This window comes from Ambystoma mexicanum, chromosome 6q, assembly GCF_040938575.1.
Source record: "Ambystoma mexicanum isolate Mex_15411 chromosome 6q, UKY_AmexF1_1, whole genome shotgun sequence".
Lineage (NCBI taxonomy): Eukaryota > Metazoa > Chordata > Amphibia > Caudata > Ambystomatidae > Ambystoma > Ambystoma mexicanum.
Genome location: NC_090937.1, coordinates 496,873,866 through 496,897,121, shown reverse-complemented (window position 1 = coordinate 496,897,121; position 23,256 = coordinate 496,873,866). Strand labels below are relative to the sequence as shown.

Here is a 23,256-nt window from a genome sequence, read left to right as displayed (position 1 = left end):
CGTTACTTTTTATCCTATTTACACCTTAGAAACAAGGAACATTTAGGCATGGAATACTGGCCATGTTGAGGTTACAAACCCATAATCCAAAGTTATGTCATAGTCTAAAGAACCATAACAAAAACAACCATTTCATGAGCTTTCCAATCATTATAAGCTTGCCGATCTGGCAAACTACAAGTCTGCCGGCAGCTAGTTCAAGCCCCTACCAGCAGATTTTTCACTGAAGCACCGGCACCGTTAACGTTTTAACGGTGCAAGTGCTTCAGAGGGAACTTACCTTTCCTCTGCTGCCGTAATATCACGGTATTACCAGGATATCGGGTGGCGTAAACGGTAAACTGAAATTGCCGGTATGCTGAGGGTAGCACCAGCGGCCTACCCGCAACCTCATAATGAGTGTAAAGTTGGGTATTCGCTGTTGAATCCTCGCAGCTTGAATCCAATCCTACATTTAGTATTTTCATAATAAAAATGCAAGTGATAAAAGTGCTTGTAATTTTGATGACTGGGGGCTTATTTGTATATTGATTAATTATTCTAAAAACCTGCCCAGGATTGTTAACAAGTACCTAAGGGAAAATGACCACAATCATCACAATGTTTATTCTGGGGTGGAGGGAGCTGACACATATTTTTTTCATTGGTTGCCTCGCAATGGCAGATTCTAGAAACCTTTTGACTGGACACTTTTCTCTCCGAAAATCAGTCCTTTTTGGAATCCAACATTTCCCACCAGCGGGACCTAAACTACAACATGGAACATTTGACAATCCCTCTATCCCACTGTCTGATCTACTCCGCGCAACCTCACCCAGCGCTCCACTGAAACAGCACCTAAAAAAAGATACAATTAAGTAAACCGTATTCATGCATCTCCAAGTCATATTCTTTCTCATCACTAAGAACAGGATTTCTCTGTGTTGTGGAGTGTGTCTGTACCTTTTCAAAGGACCCATCTTCGTAACACCTTTCTTTTTTGCTTAGTTGATCATCAACAGCCTCTTCTATGATAAGTTCTCCACTATCTGCTGACTCATCGTCCTGCTGGAAATTTGCTTCATCGGGTTCCTGCACAATGGGAGAGCTCTCTTTTTCATCAAACACCGGAGGGTGAAGGTCCGTTGGCTCATACTCTTCAGGTGTCGTTCGGAACACTTCATAGTCTCCCCCCTGAGAACTTCCTGCTTGCCTCGTCACGGAACCAGCTGATAACTCTGTTTCAGGAGATGTGACGCTGCAAAAATATAAATATAAATGAATGCATTTATTGACGATTTTAAGCAGCAAAGTGTGGTGGGCGAGTGCTCCAAGTCCCCCTGGGCTGAACAAGAGCATTCAGGGGAAACCAAGAGTCCGGTTAAAGGGGACAAAATAACCAACAGAAGTAGCAATAAGTATTCCTTATGGGGTGAACTCTTTTCTAGGCATGAAAGTACAAAGGTGGGTCAGTCCTAGCGGTAACCCCCAAAAAATTCTATATGAATTACATACATATAAAGAAATATGTGTTAAATACACACAAGGTAAATTTAAAATGCAACATAGTTCGACATAATCCAGATTATATCAAAGCCTGCATAAAGAATTCAGTTTATTAGAGTTTCCAAAACGGCTTGTGATCGGCTTCCGATCGGACAGCGAGGGCTAAATGTTTGCACATGATTTGGACCAATCACTGCAACAGATTATTTTCCATGATCAAGTTGTGTAGGCATCTGATGGCACAGTCATGTCCACTGCTGATCTGAGGTTTCTTGTTGGCTCTAGTCTGCAAGATGTATGATGAAGGCATAATTCGGCATAATGGGACCTGGTCCCATAGGAACAGTGGATGATAAAGAGAATTATTAGCTCAATTCTTTGGGATGCTTTAGCCAATGTAGAGCAACCAGGCCAGGGCTGAAGAGGTCTCTTGCCTTGAAACCCGCCGCTATTCTTGCTACCCAATCTTGAAGCAGTTTTACTGTTTTCTTGGGACGGCCTAGGTATAAATCAAAACAATAGTTTAATTTGGATACTCTACTGGGTCACAGCCAGAAAAGCTAAGATGGACTTTAAGGGGTGTGTAGTCGAAAGTGTGTTTTGTGTGAAATACGGAATTGCTCTTCAGAATCAGGGAAAGATCATAGTTAAAGATGTATCCAAGCATCCTGACTTATACTAAATAGACCACATTCCGGCATCATTCCATCCCTTATGTGGGCCCACCCCGCCTGTGTGCACCATCATGATTTCCTTAAAACACTGGTGAACGATACAGGCCCTTCACATGGAAGCTGCACAGTGTACTCACTGGGGTAGTTTGACAAGTAAAGCCCAGCATATTGTCATGCTGATCCTGGGGTTTTGTTTTTTTCTGTTGGTGATGGGCTCCTACCTACCATGCGAAGTTAGAAGGTCAGTATATCTCGCTGACACTTGCAGATTGCGCTCTTTAACAATAAATCAGTGCAAATCTATCAATGTAACATACAATGGGAGAAACACATGTTCCTGCCCCCTCCTCTGCTGCTAGAGAGTAAACAACTGGCAACAAGCCCCCACTGTTGCCATGTGACAATACACAGCACAGTCTGTATGTGCTCATCCAACGCTGCCTTCCAAGGATTTGCAACAGAAAGCTGTGTTGTTGCTGTTCATTTGTTTGAAAAGTTATCACTGTGAGTAATACTCCTGCTAGCACAGCTGATCCACTCCGTCCTGCTATGCTGTACACCACTCTCTGTCAATATCTTTTTTATTATAATCATTAGGGTATTTATTGAGTGCAAACCTAGCTCTGGGAAGTAATAGAGTGCTTTAAAATAATTTGGCACGGTGAAGGAAGTGGAGAAACAGGAAGCAAGGAGGGAAGGTAACTTGGCAGTAAGGGATCTACCGGCAACCAGTGGACAAAACAATGGGAAGGAGATCAGCCAGTCTCAGGTACGGTGGGGAGTTGAGGGTGTGTGGATCTAGTTGTTTGAGGGGAGCCATTGCTTGAAGAGGAGGGTCTTGAGCTCCTTCTTGAACTGTAAAAGTGAGGGGGCAAGTCTGATGTGGACAGGGAGGAGGTTCTAGTGTCTTGGGGCATAGACCGAGATGGTCTTCTGATTCTTTTCTGCTGCAGCATGAGTTCAAGTCTGCTCATGTCCTTACTTCTGGTAGATTGTATGCCTCTGCAGATGCTGAGTTTCTCAGTAAGGTAGCTTGGGGATGTCAGGGTGACAGTCTTGTAGATGATGCAACAGGATTTGAAGATGATATAGGCTTGCAGTGTGAGCCATTGCAGTTCAGTGTGGGTCGGGTGATGTAGTTGGATTTGTGGAGTGCTTCGGGGAGTTGTGCTGTAGCATGCAGGGACATGTCAGGGGTGCCAAGGTTGTTGCTGGAAGGTCTTCAGAAAGGGCATACCACCATCCAGGTGGGAGAGGACAAAGTCTTGAACAGCAGATCTGAAGTTGATTTCTGGGTTGAAGGGCTTGATTTTCTGCATGAGATTTATTTGGTACCAAGCCGTTTGTGTCAGGGTGTTCGTGTTGTTGGTCAGCAGTAGGAATTCAGCCTTGGAGGGATTGAGCTTCAGGTAATCACTGGACATCCACAACCGGATCAATGTGAGGCAGGCCTTGAGCAGTGGATGTCTTCGACGGAGGAAATCTTGAAGTAGAGCTGAGTGTTATCTGTGTATTGATGGAGAGAGGTAGGAGCCTTGTGCGACTCCACAGGTGATGGGTAGAGTTGGTGATCTGGAGAAATTCATTTGTACAAACTAGTGGAAATTAGCAAGGTAGGATTTTAACCCTCTGAGGACATGTTGAATGCTGCTAAGAGGTCAAGGAGTACAAAGAGGCAATGATGGCCATCAGTGAGGATTTTAAGGGATTCATTGATCACCTTGATGGTAGCTGTTTCTGAGTCTGAAGCTAGATTGGTAGAACTGAAGGAGGTTGTTGGCTTTGATGTGTTGGCTACTGCTTTCTCAAGCATCTTACCTATGAGGGATAGACAGGGCAGTAGTTGCTGAGTGAGGGTGTCAGGGTCCAGTGTTGGTTTCCTAAGAATCGGATTTGTCTGGTTTTGAGGTTCGAGGGGAAGGTGCCTTGAGCTAGTGAGCTGTTGTTGACTGTCAGATAAGGGAGGGGTGCTTCAGTCAGAAGAGTCTTGAGTACAGAGGCAGAGAGGATGTTGTTTGTGTACAATGTGGCTTTGAGGGATGATAGCGTGGCAGTGAGGTCTCCCATAGTGAATGTCTTGAAAGTTGTCCAGGTAGTTGTGTTATTGTGCAATGGATGTGTAGTGTGCTGTCAGTTGTGGCATTGGTGTGTATGTGTTGGGGGGATCATGCTGATCTTCTTTATGAAGTAGGAGTTGATGCTGGAGGATTTATCAATGGAGTTGTGGTATGAGTGAGTCGGTCAGAGGGTTGCTGCAGTGCTTGATGGCTTTGAAGAGGGCTCTGCTTTAATTGTTGGGCTTGGCTATGGTGCTTTGGCAGTATATGGCCTTGGCAGAAGTGATCAGATGTCTGCGTGTAGCACAGAGTTCCTTGAGCAGGCCGAGGTTGGATGCAATGCAGGGTTTTCGCCAGGTCTTTTCTATTTTCTGATAGTTGATTTGTTGAAGTGGAGTTCTTGGGTGTACCACTGTGTGGAAGGTATATTCTTGAGGGTGCATTGTTTCACTTGGGCATGGTGGTTCATGCTTGTTGTGAGAGTGGTGTTGAGTTTTTTTGAGAAGTGAGTTGCAGTCCTGCTTTGTCAGATGTAAATCAGACATGAGGTGATGTTGAGTTTGGTGAGGTCTTCCATGAGAGCCTTCACTGGAAATTATCTACACATCTGCTTGAGCAGGGTGTTCAGGCAAAAGTGTCTGCACTGTGTAGGAAAGAATCTTGAGCTACATTGCACCATGTAATGGTTACAAAATTTAAGGACTCACACACTGTACTTTGGTGTACTCAACCATCAGTGCAATATTGTCTGAAGCCGTTTTATGGGCTTGTTAGTATTGTGCATAATGGAGTTGGGTGACGGTGGGAGTGGGATTAAGGCCTGCATAATTTAGAACATGTTTAATGATTCTGTTATCATTGCGCATATTTGAAAAATGAAAAATATTAATATTGTGGAACACAGCTGTATATTTAGGGAAAATATGCCTAATTGGAACAAAGATGAACACATATTGATCCTGCAAAACTGGGTTGTCCATGATGTAACCGACTCAGAAATGTCAGAGGGAGAAAAAAATGAAAGTCATTTGAACGAATTTCGGTTTTCTATCCCCTGGATATTTCTGGTAAACCGCACCCCCCACCCCTTACTTACCTTTTGGCAGCACACTTCGCTGTGTGTCGCCGACTGCTTCATCCCTCTGCAACATCCTATCTGTGCTTGTTGGGGCAGGAGATACTAAAGCATTAGGAGAGCAGTGCATTACTTGCCCCTGGTTCTACATGATTCCATCAACCACATTTACTTTATTTAATTTGTATCTCCGATTGGTTATGGGAATTCTGAGACGCCATGGAATAAGCTTTCAATCTTACGCTGATGACACTCTATGGCCTCTAATCAACTGCAATTGAATGCTGCTAAGACAGAGTTCTTTTTATTTGGCCCTGAGCACCTTTCGGCCACCATAACAAATCAGTCACTTAAAAACCTTGGCTGCATCTGGAAGGGCACCCTGGGCAGTGAAACCAGGTTGGAGCCAAGGTGAAAACTATTTTCTACTCCCTGAGACTTATTCAGCAAACTCTCCTGTATATTCCGGAAGAGGATCATGCTCTGGTGGTGGGAGCACTTACAAATGCCCACTTAGAAAATTGTAATAGTCAATTGATGGCCATTCCAAAAAAGCAACTTAGACTGCAAAGAGTGCAGAATGCAGCGGTTAGGCAGATCTATGGACTAAATAAAACCTCCCATGTTTCCCCCTCACGCAGTTTACTTCATTGGTTATCAGTTGAGGACTGTATTAAGTTCAAGGTAGAGTGCCTGGTATTTAAGTGTCTGAACAATCTAGCACCGTATTACCTGAAGGATAAGCTCAAGCATTATCAACCGTCCAGATGTCTACGCTCAAGTGTTTGGTCCTTGACTCTGGAATAGTTTACCCAGGAAAATTAGTATTTTGGATTCACTGCTTAAGTTTCGTTAAGCCCTGAAAATATTTTTGTTTAAATAAAGTTTGTGTTTCTGGGCCTGTTGGAACTTGCTCCCCTTTTGGATGAAATTTGGGTTTTATTACAATTCTGGTAATCCGTTTTCAGCAAAGGTCATCTGCGCCATTATACGGTTTGGTCTCTTTCAAGCGTGTTACAAATCCCTCAAAATCAAATCAAATCAAACAACTAATCAGAAACCACTAAGAAAACCCATTCCTGTAAAAGAAGAGAATGCAGGAATTTGTGCAACATCATTGTTCAAAGGATATGTCTCTATGAGCAATGTAGAGAAAAGCGGGGCCTAAAAGTCACTATTGTTTCAAAACATGGACCAGGGAGACAGGGACCCTGCACTGTACCGTATTTTCTTGTCTTTGGGGCTTAACAGCATTGAGCCAAGATTTTCAAATTCGAGCTGGGAGTATGGGCGCTTTTGTAGCTGGGCCGGTGTCCAGTCAGAGATCAGTGGCACCAACTCCAATGATGCAATGATATTCGGCAGATGCATTGTGGGTAGAAAATGGAGGCAGCAGGTGATGTCGGGTCATTGTTGCCTGAAGAATCACCAGCCGTGGGTACAGAGTTGGAGAGACAAGCCTTTGGCAGCAAGCAGGCTTGCTGGCTCTGGGTACCACAGTGATGTTAGGCTGAAGCTCTAAAAAGCTGCAGACCAGTCGGTGGTGTTGAGTTGGGGATGCAAGGAGACTCGGTAGGTCTCAGAGCAAACTTGGAGATGTGGAGGCCCTCGAGCTTCAAGGTCAAGGATGACTCCTGGGGTTCCCTCACACCAGATTGGGAGGCAACAAAGGTGCCACAATTGAATATTCAAAGTGCCGCTTGGGCAAACGTGGAGTTATGCTCGAGTGCTGCACACCCTGCTTCTACCATGTATGGAATCATAAAGGCTAATAGAAAAGGAGATCCACGGCTGCCAACCATTTGGGGTGAGGAATTAGGAGAAGATGTTGGCTTGGGATGTTGGCAGAAGTGCTGTGAAAACACTTGTCTGGTGAGTTTGGATTGGGGCCTCAGAGCTTCTCAAACGAAATTTGGGGACATTTGGAGCTCTTTTCTTGATGTCTATGGATGAACTTGAATTTTCATTCGGGATTGATGTATCCCTGGCTTTGTATATTACTATTATGTGTCATTACTTATGGTTTTATACAATGTTTTTGTGATATTCTTGTGTCTGTTGCATGGATTGTTGCTTTTGTAATTTGCAGTCTTTGGCTTTGTTTTTCTCTTTCTTTTTCCTTTCTTCCTTCTTCTTTTCCCGCTTTATGCACCTCTATTCTTTTCTTATATAGGATGTTTAGTGGTAGTTTATGATGAACTGATTCGTATGTTTTGACTTTGGTTGACAAGGAGTATGATTTAAAGATTAATGCCATATTTTGTTGTTATTTGCTGTTGTGAAATAAAAACTTTTGATCGGAACAAAGGTGCCCAAGACCTGTGTTCAAGATGTTTCCAAGATGGAGGTAGTGTCATGGGTAGCTTACTTGGTTTTGCAGTTACTGGGAGTCCCAATCCAGGGGCTAAAAGACAAGGTGAATCATTTTTTTCTGCAGTCCCACTCCAGGGAGATTGGCTGGCACCAGCGCAGGATATTTAACTCTAGTGAACAGGGTCCTGTTTCTAGTGAGGCCAGCAGTTGAGACCTTAGTCTGCAGTAATTCACCCCAATGTTTCCTTGGAATGATTAAGGGACAGAGTTCTCTGCCTGCCTTGGGAAGCATCTGTCTTCACCTAGCAGAGGACTCTGGGTTCCACTGTACCTACACCAGAGGTCCAGATGAATTATTCTGGTCATTGCCTTGACACTCTGGAAGTTCAGAGATGAATAAACTAATGAGGGGATGTGCCTCTCCTTTTATTGGCAAAATGGCCTAAACTTGGTCCAAAGCAAGCTTGCTGTAAGGGGTGCTATAACAAGTGACTCAGAGCACCTTGCCTGCAGGAAATGGAGAGAACAGGGAATAGAAGACAGCACTAACAGAAACCAAGATGGTAGGGCTCTTGCCTCAGGCCACCTCTCCTCTCTAGCTACTCTAAATGTGCCACTTTCTATGCCTGCTGACTTCAAATGGACTCCAGTGATGATCACCGTGGTGTTAGAGGCACAAGCTCCCAGGGGATCACCTGGGGGCAGTTCCCGTGCCCTGGGGGAAAGTGTTATTATTCCTGCAGGAGAAACAGAGAGGCATCTTCCGGGCTATTGCTTCACATTGCAGCTGTGAAGACAGTTAGACCAGACACCAATATACATCAGTCCTGTCATAGATTGGCCCTACTCACGGAGCTGACACTATTGTGATATTAAATAGATGTGGCTGTATAACTGTGTACTCTTAGCAGTCACCATGGCATAACTAGCCATGGCTTATATTTACAGATTTACTTGCCACCAGACTGACTAAGCCATACAATTGTTATCATTTCACTTAGAGGGACAAAAGTTTAGAAGCAAACTCTGCTTGTGGAGACTTTGGATTCCAGCAGCTGGCAGGGATGCACCGGTGACATTTGAACCTACTCTGTGCCACTACTGTTTTGCATCAAAGGCACTTGTGTGCTATAATTTTGGCACTGAAAAATTATGAAGGGTGCGGGAGTGTGATTAGCAGACCTCATTTCAGAAAAACATTTACACACAAACATTTACAGTAATAAAAACAAAAAAGCAAAAAGCTTGGGCTATTGCAACCTCAACAGATGGCATTCTGTCACAGATGCTTCGGAGGATCAGGTGAGATGTTCACTGGATTAGCGCCACATCCACCAGAAGGACTCAGACTCAAACTCTCTAGGGAATCAGACAAGTACCTTGGTGCAAGATAATACAGAAGAAAATCTGGGACCCACAGGGCGTGCAATTGCACTTGCTTAGGTAGAGCTTCTGCCAAGGACAGTCTTATAATCATTATCAACTAGTGTCTGGGTGTCGTGCTTGCCTTGGCAAACCACTATTGATCATCTGCAAAAGCAGAAGATGCTCATGGTGGACTAATCAGTTTCCTGTCTTTCTCTGTCTTCCAAGCCCTTTCACGATATCCCCTGTGCTTCTGCTCCCACTACAAGCCGTTGCTTTTATGCTGGAGTTGGTTTGGTATCAGAGTGCTTGAAAAGAAGGGTGCCAGAAGTCAAACCCAGCTTCTTCTATGGGAGATTTAGAAGAGTGGGGAGAGTCTTCATTTTCCCCACTTGATTTTCCTTTCCTTTGTCCTTTATAGTGATTTGGTGGATCACAAAGTCCTCTGCAGTCACCTGGACTCCGCCGCCCATTTCTCCTCGTAAGCCATTGGATGGATCAAGTCATTCTTGAGGGAGAAAACATTGAGAGACTTCTCCCCCTCACTAGCGGCAGATCTCACCCCTATCTCATGTGGTGTTCCCCAGGGCTCTTGTGTATCCCCAACTCTATACAATATATTCACCAAGCCCCTGTTTGATGATCTGGACCATCTTGGTATCACCTACACTAATTATGCAGATGATACACAGATCCTCCTCCCGCTTTCTGGGGATCATGCAAAAGACACGGAATTGGTGAACAAGGTATACCTTATCATCCAGGCATGAATGGCCACTCACGGCCTTTGTCTAAACAATGATAAAATAGAGTTGATTATCCTGGGTACCCAAGCCAATATCAAAAAACTAGGTCAGGAATTCTCCTCATTCAACATAGATGGGAACATCATCCAAGTATCCAAGGATGTATAAACCCTGGGATTCTATCTTGATTCTACCCTATCACTTGATAAACAGCTAAAATCCCTTGCCTCCTCCACGGCCTACACGTGCAAACGGATACGAGCCGGTAAACCATTCCTTTCCAATAAGAGTTGCCTAATCCTGGACATAGCCTTAATTCTCTCCAGAATTGATTATTGTAATGCTCTATACCCTGGAGCTAATAAAAAAATAACACAAAGACTACAAACATTACAAAATAATGCCCTGAGAGCAGCACTAGGCATTAATAAAAGATCCCATATCTCTTCCGCCAGACGCCACCACAACTGGTTGACCACGGAGAACAAAATAAAACTCAAGATGATATCCTTGACCCACAAAGCCCTTAATAACTCTGCCCCTAGTTACCTGACTGACAAATTCCACAGGAGAACATCTCTTAGACCAACCAGAGTTGTCAACTCTAATTGCTTGACAATACCGAACTTTAGACTCACTACTACTGGAGGAAATAGCTTCCCGGTAAAGGCTGCTAAAACTTGGAACTCACTACCACAAGACCTTAGAGCAGACCTGCCCTGCCTTTGTTTCAGGAAAAAAGTCATTCAATTCCTTACCTCGACTGACCTCAGTTGACCAGTGTTACCTACTTCCTACTGGTATTAATCAATAGACCTTTACTCTATACAGCTGTAATTCTGATTGACCTACTTGAACCTGTATATTCTGTAATTATTTGTGTGACCTTATTGTATTTTCTAATGTACATTTTGCTATGATGTAACCTTGTAAGTTTCGCATTTTCTTGCCATTGCGCCCTGCTACCCCTGGGTCTGGCGCGCACAAAAAATGAATAAAACAAACAAACAAACTACAAGAAAAGGTGTATTGCTTTCTAGTAATGTATCAATTGCCATTTTCTTCTCTTCAGTATTACCGCTTATGTTTGTACCTAGTGCCTGTTTAGTCCGTATGTTCTTAAGGAAGCCATATTAATTAGCTTCAGAGGACCTACTGTAATGTTTAAAATGTGTTTCCAAATCCTTGGTTGAAATCTGTGTTAATAAACAAGTTGTTAGTAAACAAGCTGGCAAACATAGCTAACAGAATGTGAAATGGGACGAGCCTGCACTTTGCAAGATCAACTACAGGCAAAGCCCACTCGCCCTTTACCCTTCCAAGATAGATACATTAAATACTATTTACATGGGTTAATAATAACAGCTATTATTACAGTACTTAGAAGCAGTTGGAATCCCTCATGAAGAGCGATACATGTAAAAATAAATGTCTTATTTTATATTTCAGCATGGTAAGCAATCCTAGCTATGAAACTAAAGATTTGTATTCAGGACTTTTGACCCTTAAATCCCATTGTGTTCTCTTGCCCTTGGTGGATGTTTAGTACCTCTGGGATGAATTGCCAGATGTCACAGCCCATTGGGCTGCCTAGCAAAGCGAACCAAATTCCCTCTGCAGAAGGCGCTGTCCCCCTGTACTAGTATGACCAGGCGTCCCGGTATCTCCGCGGCTGTCCCAAGAGTTTTTTCAATTTAAAATACATGTCCTGGAAAGGGAGAGTGGATTGTTGCCATTCTCCCACTAGCGGGAATTCAGAAAGCACTGGACGCAAACATCTTAGACAAAGGAACAAATGAGTTAGGAGGACTATAACAATGATAGTTTTACCTTTTTCTGTGCTTTCAATTCATTTTTTTCATTTCATTTTAGCTGTTGCTACACCTTTTGAATTACGAGTACCATGAATTTTGGTCTTGTTTCTTAGTGTTTAGCTTTGGGATTGTAGCAACAGGTTTATAATGTTAATTTGTGGCTGGCTTGCTTCTTTTTTGTTTTTCTCTGAATTTGAAGATGTTTGTTGATCGGATGGTGGTCAGCGTTTTTTTTTGTTGTGTGGGAACTGATGTTGTTCAAAGCACCTCCATAGTTTCCGTTAATGGAATTTCTGGACTCTGAGTTTGTGAATGGCTTTCCACTACCGGTCAAGCTGTAACTTCTTCTTGAATCCACATTTCTCACAGTAGGTGCTATTCTCAGGAGTTCTCTGAGAAAATGATGTTATTCCTGAGAAAGAGCAGTTCCCTGCGCCTCTTCCTTATCCCAGAATTTTTTGAGCATCCATTCTTACATTCTGGATTGCACTGTGCGTTTTAGGTCCCAATTTTGAATTTTCAAGGGATATACATTTTGGGATGTTACTTTTGATAGCCAGGATCACTAGGAACAATTTATGAAAGACCCACATTTTGGGCACTTGTCTGGCAGAGTGTCATGAGTGAGATATTGCCTGCCTCACCATCCCGTAGGGTAACCTGATGATGGGGGACTGTGGGTCAGTCATGACAGACCGATGACTGTATGATACTGTGGTTGGATGGGTTTTCAAATTGGAAGAACAAATTACTTACCTCTTAGAAATGGTCTTTTTGATGAACATTCCTCCCATCTATGATATCTATCTACCAGTGCAGCTGCTGTTTGGAACCCTTCTGCTGCCAGGTTGCGCAGCACGGCTCTGCGCTGGCTCCACCTGGCGGCTCTACGCACCTTGCGTCGAATATGACGTTGGGGGCAGTATATAGAGGCTCTGTGTCCTCCGTTTCACCCTTTTGAACGAGCACTCTGACGCTGAGGGGCCGCAGAACCAAGGATTTACTAGCTATCCCAAGAGGGGTAGGTAGGGAGGGTGATGAGAAATCCATGGGAGGAACATCCATCCGAAACAACATAACCGAGATGTAAGTAATTTGTTCCTCTAATAGACTCCTTCGTCTCGTGGATTCTGCATCTATAATAAGACTCCCAAAGCAGTACAGTGACCTGGAGGAGGGAGGATAGTAACAACAACACCTATATGAGAAAACGCTGAAGGTCAGCTATGCCAAACAGGAGTCCTGCCCCCACATAGAATCCAAGCAGAAATGCTTAGCAAACATGTGCAATGAACCCCACGTATCTGCTTGGCAAACATCCAGAACAGGCTTGCCACGTTGCAGAACCAAGGTGGAGGCCAACCATCTAGTGGAGTGAGTCCTGAGATCCTTGTTGATCTCCTTGCAAGCCTGATCATAGCATTTTGAGATGAGGGAGGATGATCAATCGAGACAGGGCCTGCTTGGCGGCAGCCCTGACAGCTTGGGTGACAGTGTAACCAATGAAAAGCTGGTCATCTGTTCTTTTCTCCCTTGTCCAAGAGATTTAGAACTTGAGGGCCTACACAGGGTCAAGCCGATGGAAATGCTCCTCTGCCCTGGAAGGGTGAGCCGGAGGAAAGAAGACAGGCAGATGGATCTTTTGAGAGAGATGGCAGTCCAAGACCACCTTGGCAAGAAAGATGGTTTAACTCTCAAAGTCATCTTTTCCTTGGAGAAAACCAAGTAGGGAGGGTTAACAGACAGTGGGCCTCATTACAACTCAGGCGGTCCGGAAATAACGGTGGCGGTAAACCCGCCGCCACCGTTGTTTCCGGACCTCCTGATCCCGACTCCTGCAGGCGGGAGGTGATGTTCCCGCAGGCGGACGAGGAAACACCGGCAGCATTACGAGATGCTGCCGGTGTTTCCATGATCCCCATTCCCATTGAGTCCGCCTCCGTGATTCCCGGAAAACCGGGGTTGTAATGCCCCGGTAATTCCGGGAATCACGGAGGCGGAATGGTAATACGAGTCTGGCGGTAACCAGGCGGTTTTACCGCCACGGTTATCGCCGGACTCGTAATGAGGCCCAATGCCTGGAGCTCACTCACCCATCTAGTGGAAGTGATGTCAGCCAGGAAAATTACCTTAAGGGTGAAGAAGAATGAAGAGGCACCTATTAAAAATGTCAACACAAAATTTAAATCCAACGCCAGAACAACAAACTGTTGTGGGGGAAGCAGATTGGCAATACCCCCTCAGGAACTGAATGACTGTGGGAATTGTGAAAAAGGAGTCTTGCTCTGGAGTCCCCTTGAAGACCAAAATAGCTGTAAGATAACCCTTCCCTGTATCAATCAGCAGGCCCGTCCAGGCCAAAGACAGAAGAAATTTCAACACAGAGCTGGAAGTGAAGCAAGTAAAAGGATCCACATCCCTCTCCAGGCTGTATGGGAGACATGGTATCAAAAGTATGACACTGACACAAAAGGCACAGTTTATAAAACCTTTATTACATTTTCAGAGTTTGGAAAACTCCTACTTTGCCCTATAGCTAGGATGGTAGTAGTCTCTACCATCAAATAATAAATAACAACGTCCTCGTTGAATCCGTCAAATCAAAATGGCCTACACTAACAAAACCTAATGCCTGCCCTATCTCTCGTACAAAAAGTGTGTAAAGGAGAATATGAATGCAAAAGAAAATCAGTGATAGAATATAAAGAATAAATGTGACTGAGCCAGCTCTCCTCCCTATGATAGACAGCATGGAGTAAGACAATCCCCGCAGTCAGGATGACACACTCTTGCTCAGATTCTCAAAACAAAGGCAGTTCAAAACGTGGATTGAGGCCCGCCTGGCCTTACACGTTAAAGTCTCTCTTTCCAGCTTTCAAAACACAGTTAAACAAAATGTTCACACAGGTTTCCCTCACTAGGGCTCATACCTTTTAAAGTAAAATGTTCACGTAGGTCTCCCTCAGTCAGGCTCTGACCTTTCAAAAGCAAAATGTTCACATAGGTCTACCTCAGTCGGGCTTGGACCTTTCCAACACAATACTTGCAGGGATTCCCTTCCCCAAGCTTAATTCACATCCTTTAGGGGTTCCCTTCCCCTAAATTATCACACTTTCCTGGTGTAGAAGACTTTCAAATGTGCATGGCTTTTATTATAGACCTCTTGTTCTTCCCATACCTCTCCTTTTAGGCATCCTATTTGCATAGGCTACTCCATTTGATTTTTGAGACAATGCTGGGCCAAATTACCTGTCTCTCTACATGAGAAGCAGATGGATGGTCATGGTTTAACTCCTCTGGGCTCTTCTCTCCTTAGCTCTTCTTTACCCTTAACATAGTTTTTTTATTTCTACCCTTTCTTTCGGGGTCCACTCCCGGGTTTAGGGGAGTCCTTCCCCTCATTCTAATGCCTGGTTTTGAAAGAAGTAGGTTAGTTTTTGATATTTTCAGTCTTTGTTTTTATGTAAGGAGTGGAAGTGTTTTACTGTGCCTGAGTGATTTTGGGCAGTCTCAATAGCCATGCTAAGGGTGGGCCGATTTTAACTGTAATATTGCTTTTTGTAAGAAAGGAGGTAAAGAGTTAGCCAATTGTTCCAAGATAATAATTACCATTACTCCTCCAGGGTTTTATTTCCGACCCAAGGGGAGACAATATTTTTAATTTGTTCCACTACTTCCAGGGGGATCTCAACAGGGTTTAATCTGATGGATCTTAATTTTTGTTGATAAAAAGTATTGATCTGGCCTACTCTTTTGAGTAGTCCTTCTTTGATGGATACAGAGGTAGTTCTCAAGGCGAGATTAAGTAACCGATAGACGTTTTGTAGCTGACTTTTCAATAGAGGACCCAAGTAGAATTTTTTTAAATGTTCTCCCCATCCCAGCTGCTCTGCTAATCGCTCAAAATTCAGAAAATAATTCCCTAGGCATTCCGCCTCTTGGTAGAGTTGTAATATTCCTTGAGGTAGTAGTGGTCTTGCTTGTAATTCGACCAAGTTTGCCAAATTTTCTTGAAAACGAGTCTCGTGGATCTGATGGGTGCTAGTTGAGCAACAACTGCCTCAATATTGGCCAAATATTCGGGCGGGGTGAGGGTTCCCTCTGTTGTATCGTCGGACTCAGAGAAGAAAAGGGTCTCAACTTCTTCAGAGAAGGTTTCAAAGTCATCTGACCCTTCAGAGCTTGATTCTGATGAAGGGGTTTTGGCACAAAAAAAAAGGTTTGGGAAAAGGTGGGTTTAGGGCGCTAGGTCTAATGAAAATGTGGGAGGGTCTTACATTTAGGACTATTCGGTTCCATTGTTGTATTTGATAGTGGGCTATTGGTAGGGTGTCTAATAGCAACTGGGTTTTGAAAAACAAATCCTGTTGACCAACCAGGGTTTGAAGTTGGAAGAATAAGATCTCCTTAACAGTGGATACTTAATCAGAAACAAGGACTTCAATAATCCTGTTTTCCTCTTCAGGAGGGATGACGATTACTAGCACAGGTTCTCAACTTTTATCAATTGAGTCCAATCCCACCCCTGACACCATATGTAAGGGAGGCATGGTATCACAAGTTCGGAAAAACTCCTACTTTGCCCTATAGCTGGGGGGGAGTAGGCTCTACCATCAAATAATAAATAACACAGTCCTAGTTGAGTCCATCAAATGAAAATGGCATACACTAACAAAACCTAATGCCTGCCCTATATCTTGCACAAAAAGTGTGTAAAGGAGAATATGTATGCAAAGGAAAATCAGTGTTGGAATATAAATAATAAATTTAACTGAGTCAGCTCTCCTCCACACATTGGACAGCACGGAGTAATGTGGTACCATAGACAGGACGACACACTCTGGCTCAGGTTCCCAACACAAAGGCACTTCAAAACATGGAGCAAGGATTTTCCGGCCTTGCACGCTAAAGTCTCTCTTTTCAGCTTTTAAAACACAGTTCAACAAAAAGTTCACGCCGGTTTCCCTCAGTCGGGCTCGAACCTTTCAAAGTAAAACATTCACGTAGGTCTCCCTCAGTCAGGCTCAGACCTTTCAAAGCAAAACATTCACGTGGGTCTCCCTCAGTCGGGCTCGGACCTTTCAAAGTAAAACGTTCACGTAGGTCTCCCTCAGTCAGGCTCAGACCTTTCAAAGCAAAACGTTCACGTAGGTCTCCCTCAGTCGGGCTTCGACCTTTCCAAAACAACACTTGAAAGGATTTCCTTCACCAAGCTTAATTCACATGCTTTAGGGGTTCCCTTCCCCTAAATGATCACACTTCCGGTCTCCCTCAGTCGGGCTCAGACCTTTTCCTGATGTCGAAAGGATTTCGAATGTGCGTGGCTTTTACTATAGACCTCTGGAGGACCACTTCGACTTTCCTTTCAGCTCACACTCTTGTGTTATTTGCCCCAGTGTCTCTTGGTCTGGGTAGTTTGTTGTCATAAGCACAAAGGTTCAACGTTCCCCTTTTTACCCCGCCCCCTTTTCCCAGGGTTAATTTTGATCACTTTGCTTTTTAAAGTTCATTCACTTTATCGCTACATAACAAAAACATTTCACCTTTCACAGAGACTTTCGAGTGGCTACTTCCTCTCACCGGACCACTCTGCTACTCAGTATCGCTGGTTGCACAGCTATCGGTAATTCAAAGTTCAACGCAGGTCTGCCTTCCTTCGCATCTCATCCACACGCACACAGCCTTCAATTGTGCAATATATTGTTGCAACTTCAGTCTCTCCTTAACACACACCGGTCTTTCATGTAGCTTGCCAACTCACCAGCTCTGTGCGTTTCATGCTTGTCTTCGCAGTTTTTAATTCACGAGTCAAGATTAATACCACAGGCTTCACCTCACCTCCCCAACTCTGCCGTTTACCCGGAAGGGTCACTGGCGTACTTGAAACACAATGCAGTCTTCTTGTCTGCCACTTGGCCGTCTCCACGTGTCATTCACAGCCTTCTGGAGGCAACAACCTCCTGCAGGGAACTCCTGGGGTTCTCTACCCTTTGCTCTCATCCCTTGGTCCGTTGCTCTGCTCCAGTAGCAGTAGCCTTTGCCCCGGACGTTCTGCTCTTGCTTGTGTTGCACCTAGCTCAGTGTGTGTCTCTACGCTACGTTCCCCCTTTTATCCATGTGAGGAGAGCTAATTGGTATCAGATGTATGCACTTAAAGTCAAGTGCCTGACTTTGCCTGGCCCGATTAGCGGGACATGTCCAATGAGATATGAAAGGATTAACCTCTTTACTCTCAGTCGCCCTCCTACTTGGCCCAGTGTTTGTGTAGAAAGAGGAGGGGGAGTTGGAACATTGGAGAATCCTATACAATAGGATGGGTCATGTGTACGGAAAGGGGAAATACCGCATCTCACCATCAGTCACCTCACCCCCACTGCCCAAAGAACCTTCACCCAGGTGATCCTCCCGCACTGGTTCACCCCCCAGGATCTGGATCCAAAAGCGATGACTGTGTCCTGGCCACCTGGATGACAAGTTCCAGAGGACTAGTGGGTGAGACACCCTTTGGCTTCTCACACAGAACCGTGCAGAAAAAAACGTACACCACCTGCAGGCATTAATGGATTTGGTGGTGGGTCTTCTAGCAGAGAGGAGCACATCCAGAAAGTCCTCTGAGAAATCCAACTCCTTAATGACAGGAATTGGTGGGAAAGCATAGAGTAGGTTGAAATCCCAATCAATCATCAAGGCGTCCACCAGAGCTCCCTGATGAGGGAATTCCCTGGAGCAGAACCACTTGCATTTCTTGTGTACACTGAAAGCGAAACGGTCCACCTGTAGAGTACCCGAGTGGGAGCAAATCTCCTCCAGAACTTCCTGGCATGACTTGCACTTGTGGGAGGTCGATGACTGTCTGCTCAAAGCATCCACCAGCATATTCCCCTTGCTGGTCAGAGACACGCTGTTCTCCAGAGCCCAGAACCACAATCTAATTGCTTCTCTGCATAGAGGCACGAAGCAACGCGGGCCAGTCTTATTGAGGTGATGCATGGCTACAGTATTGTCCGTCGGGACCATTACTGTCTTGCCCCTCACAGAGGGGAGAAAAGCAACCAGGGCCAGCCAGATCGCTCTCAGCTCCATCAAATTGATGTGCTCCTGGCAATGCGATGGAGACCACAGTTCTCTCACCATCAGGTCTTGGAGGTGAGGTTCCCAGCTCTTCAGGCATACATCCGTGACCAGATTCACTTGTGGCCAAGGTGGCCAAAATAGTGACTCCTTCATGAGGTTATCCTTCATACACCAACATTGAAGGTCTCTGCACACACTCCCCAAGACTCAGAGAAGGTCAGATGTTCGTCCCTGAAACTGACCACTGTGAGCTCAAAAGCCATTGTAGAGACCTCATGCCCAGGTCAGCCTCTGGAACCAACAAGATGCAGGCTGCCATAAGACTCAGTCAACACAGGAAATCTGAGGCTGGAATGGTCATCTGTGATTGGAAAACCTGGACCATCTTGTAGATGTTCGCGACTCTGTCCTCCAGTGGGAATCCCTAACCCAGGCGAGTGTCCAAGATTTCACCGATAAATCGGAGGGACTGGAACAGTGAAACCTGAGACTTCTTGAAGTTCAGGGAGATGCCCAAGCTGTGTAATAGGCTGCATATCCGGTACAGGTGTGCCAACCGTAGATCTGGTGAGCGGGCTCAGACGAGCCAGTTGTCCTGTCATGGAGAGGGTAAGGGAAGACATGAATGCCCTCCCTCTGAGGCCAGCAGCCACTACTGCTAGCAGCTTGGTGACAACCCTGGATGCCAAAGAAAGACTGAAAGGGAGAAGTTTGAACTGAAAATGACAGTGCCCCACTTTGAATCTCAGTTACTTACTGTATTTCTTGTGGATAGCCACATGGAAGCAAGCATTTTGGAGATCCAGGGAGACTAGCCAGTCATTTACGTCCAGAGCCTGGAGAATCTGGGCCAAAATGACTTTCTTGAATTTGTCCTTGCGCAAGTACAAGTTCCGAAGCTGCAGATCCAGGATGGGTCTCAGACCTCCGTCCTTCTTCGGCACCAGAAAGTATGTTGAGTACCAACCCCTGCCTCGTTCCGAGCAGGGTACCAGTTCACTGGCCACTGGGAATATGCTGGTGGATGCTTTGAGCAGTCCTGCACATCATGGCCTTCATCATGGCAGTAAAGGCAAATGTGGTGAGGATCTGAAGCAGACATTTGACGCCAGCAACCATTTGGGGTTTAAACCCTGCATGGATTGCTGGCATCAAATCAAATGTCGGATTCAGCATCGTGTTGAATTTGAGAAGTCGTTGAAGAAATGTGTTAAGTGAACAAGAACGGTGTTCCTAAAGCATGTAGAGTGCACTGAAAAAAGGAACTGAGTTCATGGGGCGTGGCGCCCCTATTTATACTCGCCCTGATGTCAAATCTGGCATGGGGTTCGCATAGAAGTGTCAGGTGGAGTCGAAGCGGAGCGGCTCTGTGTCCCGGGTGGCAAAAAAGTTTCTGAAGATAAGCTGCGCCGGGAGATAAATATCATCAATGAGAATCTGTGGGAGGAAAGAGTCCATTAGAAAGGGTTAAAGGATCTACCACACCTGGCGCATAGAAGCTAGAGAACATCCACTGTTCTACATTAGGCTGTGGACATACATTAGATCATACACATGAGGTGGGGTTGAGATAGTCATCCCTCCCACAGACTGGCAAAGTCCTCCTACATGTCTTGAGTAACAAAGAACACTGTTTGCTTGTCACCCTAGAATATACCTTTTCTTCTAATGGATTGAGCCTCATGATAGGGTATTAGTCTGCTAATAGCATAGACACACTGCTGCACTGGGTACAATGAAGAACTCCTCCTATAAAGACCATTGTTTAATTCACTTCTCCTTGCAACCACCCCCCAATCGCATTGGCCAGTGTTATTGTGTTTAAGTCTGCCCCCAAAAATGTATGAAAACTGAGTTCTTCTTTATAGCATGATTACAACACACTACATCTTGGTAGGACAATCCACATGTGCTATGTTTTTCTTTGGAGTTGTTTTTCCCTATGTACGTGCTTGTTTGGTATTCATTATTTTACCATGCGACTTGCTCTGGGGAACTTGGTACTGAACACTTTGAGGTGTATTTTAAAAGAAAATGCTGCCCATGTCTTCATCACATAGGAATCAGGGGTACATTTAAAAGTAAAGGTGCTTCATAATTGGAGGAATATGCATGTAGGTACGTTTGTGTATGGGATTCATTAGGTGAAAAGCCAGCTCGGAAGGCACAAAGCACTTTACAAAGGGGACCCATCCAGGGGTTACACGTAGGGTGCAGTTGTAGCAGAGGAGCTGGGATGCATAGAGGGAGGAATTAAGTGAGGATCTCTAGAGGGGACCGATCAGCAATTGGAGAGATGTTTTTTGAAGAGTAGGGTCTCCAGGTCCTTCCTGAAGTGTGGGATGGAGGGGGCAGTCTTACACAATACACCAGGAAAGCAAAGATTATCTTTAGATATTGGGCAAGGTGTGACAAGCCCAATGAGTATTGGATGGGCTTGGGCTTAGAGATGAAATCCAGTGAAAGGAAAGTGATCACCTGAAAAACAAATCCTATTAGAATTCCTGTATGCCACAATGAAAACCTTTGCATAAAGGATCCTGCTGCCTCTCTCTTGATTCTCTCTCAAATCCTATTATAATTCCTGTATGCCACAATGAAAACCTTTGCATAAAGGATCCTGCTGCCTCTCTCTTGATTCTCTCTCAAATCCTATTAGAATTCCTGTAGGCCACAATGAAAACCTTTGCATAAAGGATCCTGCTGCCTCTCTCTTGATTCTCTCTCAAATCCTATTAGAATTCCTGTATGCCACAATGAAAACCTTTGCATAAAGGATCCTGCTGCCTCTCTCTTGATTCTCTCTCAAATCCTATTAGAATTCCTGTATGCCACAATGAAAACCTTTGCATAAAGGATCCTGCTGCCTCTCTCTTGATTCTCTCTCAAATCCTATTAGAATTCCTGTATGCCACAATGAAAACCTTTGCATAAAGGATCCTGCTGCCTCTCTCTTGATTCTCTCTCAAATCCTATTAGAATTCCTGTATGCCACAATGAAAACCTTTGCATAAAGGATCCTGCTGCCTCTCTCTTGATTCTCTCTCAAATCCTATTAGAATTCCTGTATGCCACAATGAAAACCTTTGCATAAAGGATCCTGCTGCCTCTCTCTTGATTCTCTCTCAAATCCTATTAGAATTCCTGTATGCCACAATGAAAACCTTTGCATAAAGGATCCTGCTGCCTCTCTCTTGATTCTCTCTCAAATCCTATTAGAATTCCTGTATGCCACAATGAAAACCTTTGCATAAAGGATCCTGCTGCCTCTCTCTTGATTCTCTCTCAAATCCTATTAGAATTCCTGTATGCCACAATGAAAACCTTTGCATAAAGGATCCTGCTGCCTCTCTCTTGATTCTCTCTCAAATCCTATTAGAATTCCTGTTTGCCACAATGAAAACCTTTGCATAAAGGATCCTGCTGCCTCTCTCTTGATTCTCTCTCAATTGGCAGGATCGGGAAGGGGTTGGGCCTGCGACACTGAAACACAAGACTGCTGAAAGCGAGGTGCACTCCGATGAATAGTGCATGTATTCTGCCAACATTGCTATCTCGCTAGATGCATCTCCCAGAGTGCTAGAACAGCCTCAGGCAACACTCCTTTAAAATGCTATGTGCTAGAAAGTCCTGATTTGTGTACGTTTTTTGTAGACCTGGAAGGGCACTGGTGCCAGTGGTAGCAGCAGAGATATGAAAAACAAAACTAGAGCCGGACATATTTAAGTCAAGGCAAATGCGGAAATAGTGACCCTACCAAGCAGGTACGGCGTTGAGAATAGGTGGCACTCCCTTGCTTGCAAAATACTTGTGATTGAGTTAATTGCCTGAGACTCAAAGAAAGCTGCAGAGTGGGGGCTGACTGGTGATCGCTCCGAAGAGGGCACCAACAGCGTCTCCAAATCCTGCACACTTGGGGCCACTGAAACCTTTGGTCTCCTGCTCGGGGAGGCCCTGGGTGCAATGTATAACAGGAGCCAGATGATGTCAAGTCACAAGGAGGACTCCTCAAACACCATACAGAGTGTCTGTGAGGGCCCTTCCCTCACATCTACTTAATGTAACCCCAAAATATAATGGGGAACCATTGAGAGGAACAGTCTAAAAAAATAGTAATAACGCACGAGTCTGGAATAGACACTGTATAGGGGAATTCCTGCTATATCTTGTGTGAAGGAAGATATTGCACCACGAGTTATCAACAGTTCCAATATTAGGATAAGAAATCTCTCCTGGGCAGACTTTATAAAGTCTGGAGCATATTTATAAAGGATTTAGGTAATGTTATTATATGGTATACCAACCTTGTTCCTGCAATTTACATGGTCTATTAGTTCTCACTCTTAATCTATTTGTGTGTTATCAGAGTGTCCTCTGCAGGATTCTGGCTTTCCCAGTAGTGGAAAAGCAGTTGTTATGCTGTGTCTTGCACCATTCCCCATCCAGGGACGCCATTTAGGGGTCGCCAGGTGCAACTGCAACCCCTGAAGTCTCCCTTGCTACCCCTGTGGTCTACATTGCAACCCCTATAAAAATAAAATCATGTGGCTCTTTGTTTCTGGAGTGGCTGGTTTTCTGGTAGCTATAGCCGGTAAGATAGCTCAGTGGGTTGAGCGTTCGCTGCTGCAATGTGTGTGTGCTCTGCAGGTTCGA

General features: G+C 44.7%; 1 protein-coding gene across 40 annotated transcripts in view; it reads right to left on the bottom strand.

Moving 5' to 3' along the window:
* The window catches only part of ANK2 (ankyrin 2), a 1,645,279-nt gene that overhangs the window by 51,462 nt on the left and 1,570,561 nt on the right, over window positions 1–23,256 (bottom strand). For all 40 annotated transcript variants that reach the window (XM_069630993.1, XM_069630997.1, XM_069630984.1 and 37 more), the window contains one exon: window positions 943–1,237. In XM_069630993.1, the coding sequence (XP_069487094.1) occupies window positions 943–1,237 (295 nt within the window). The remainder of the gene's footprint in view (window positions 1–942; window positions 1,238–23,256) is intronic.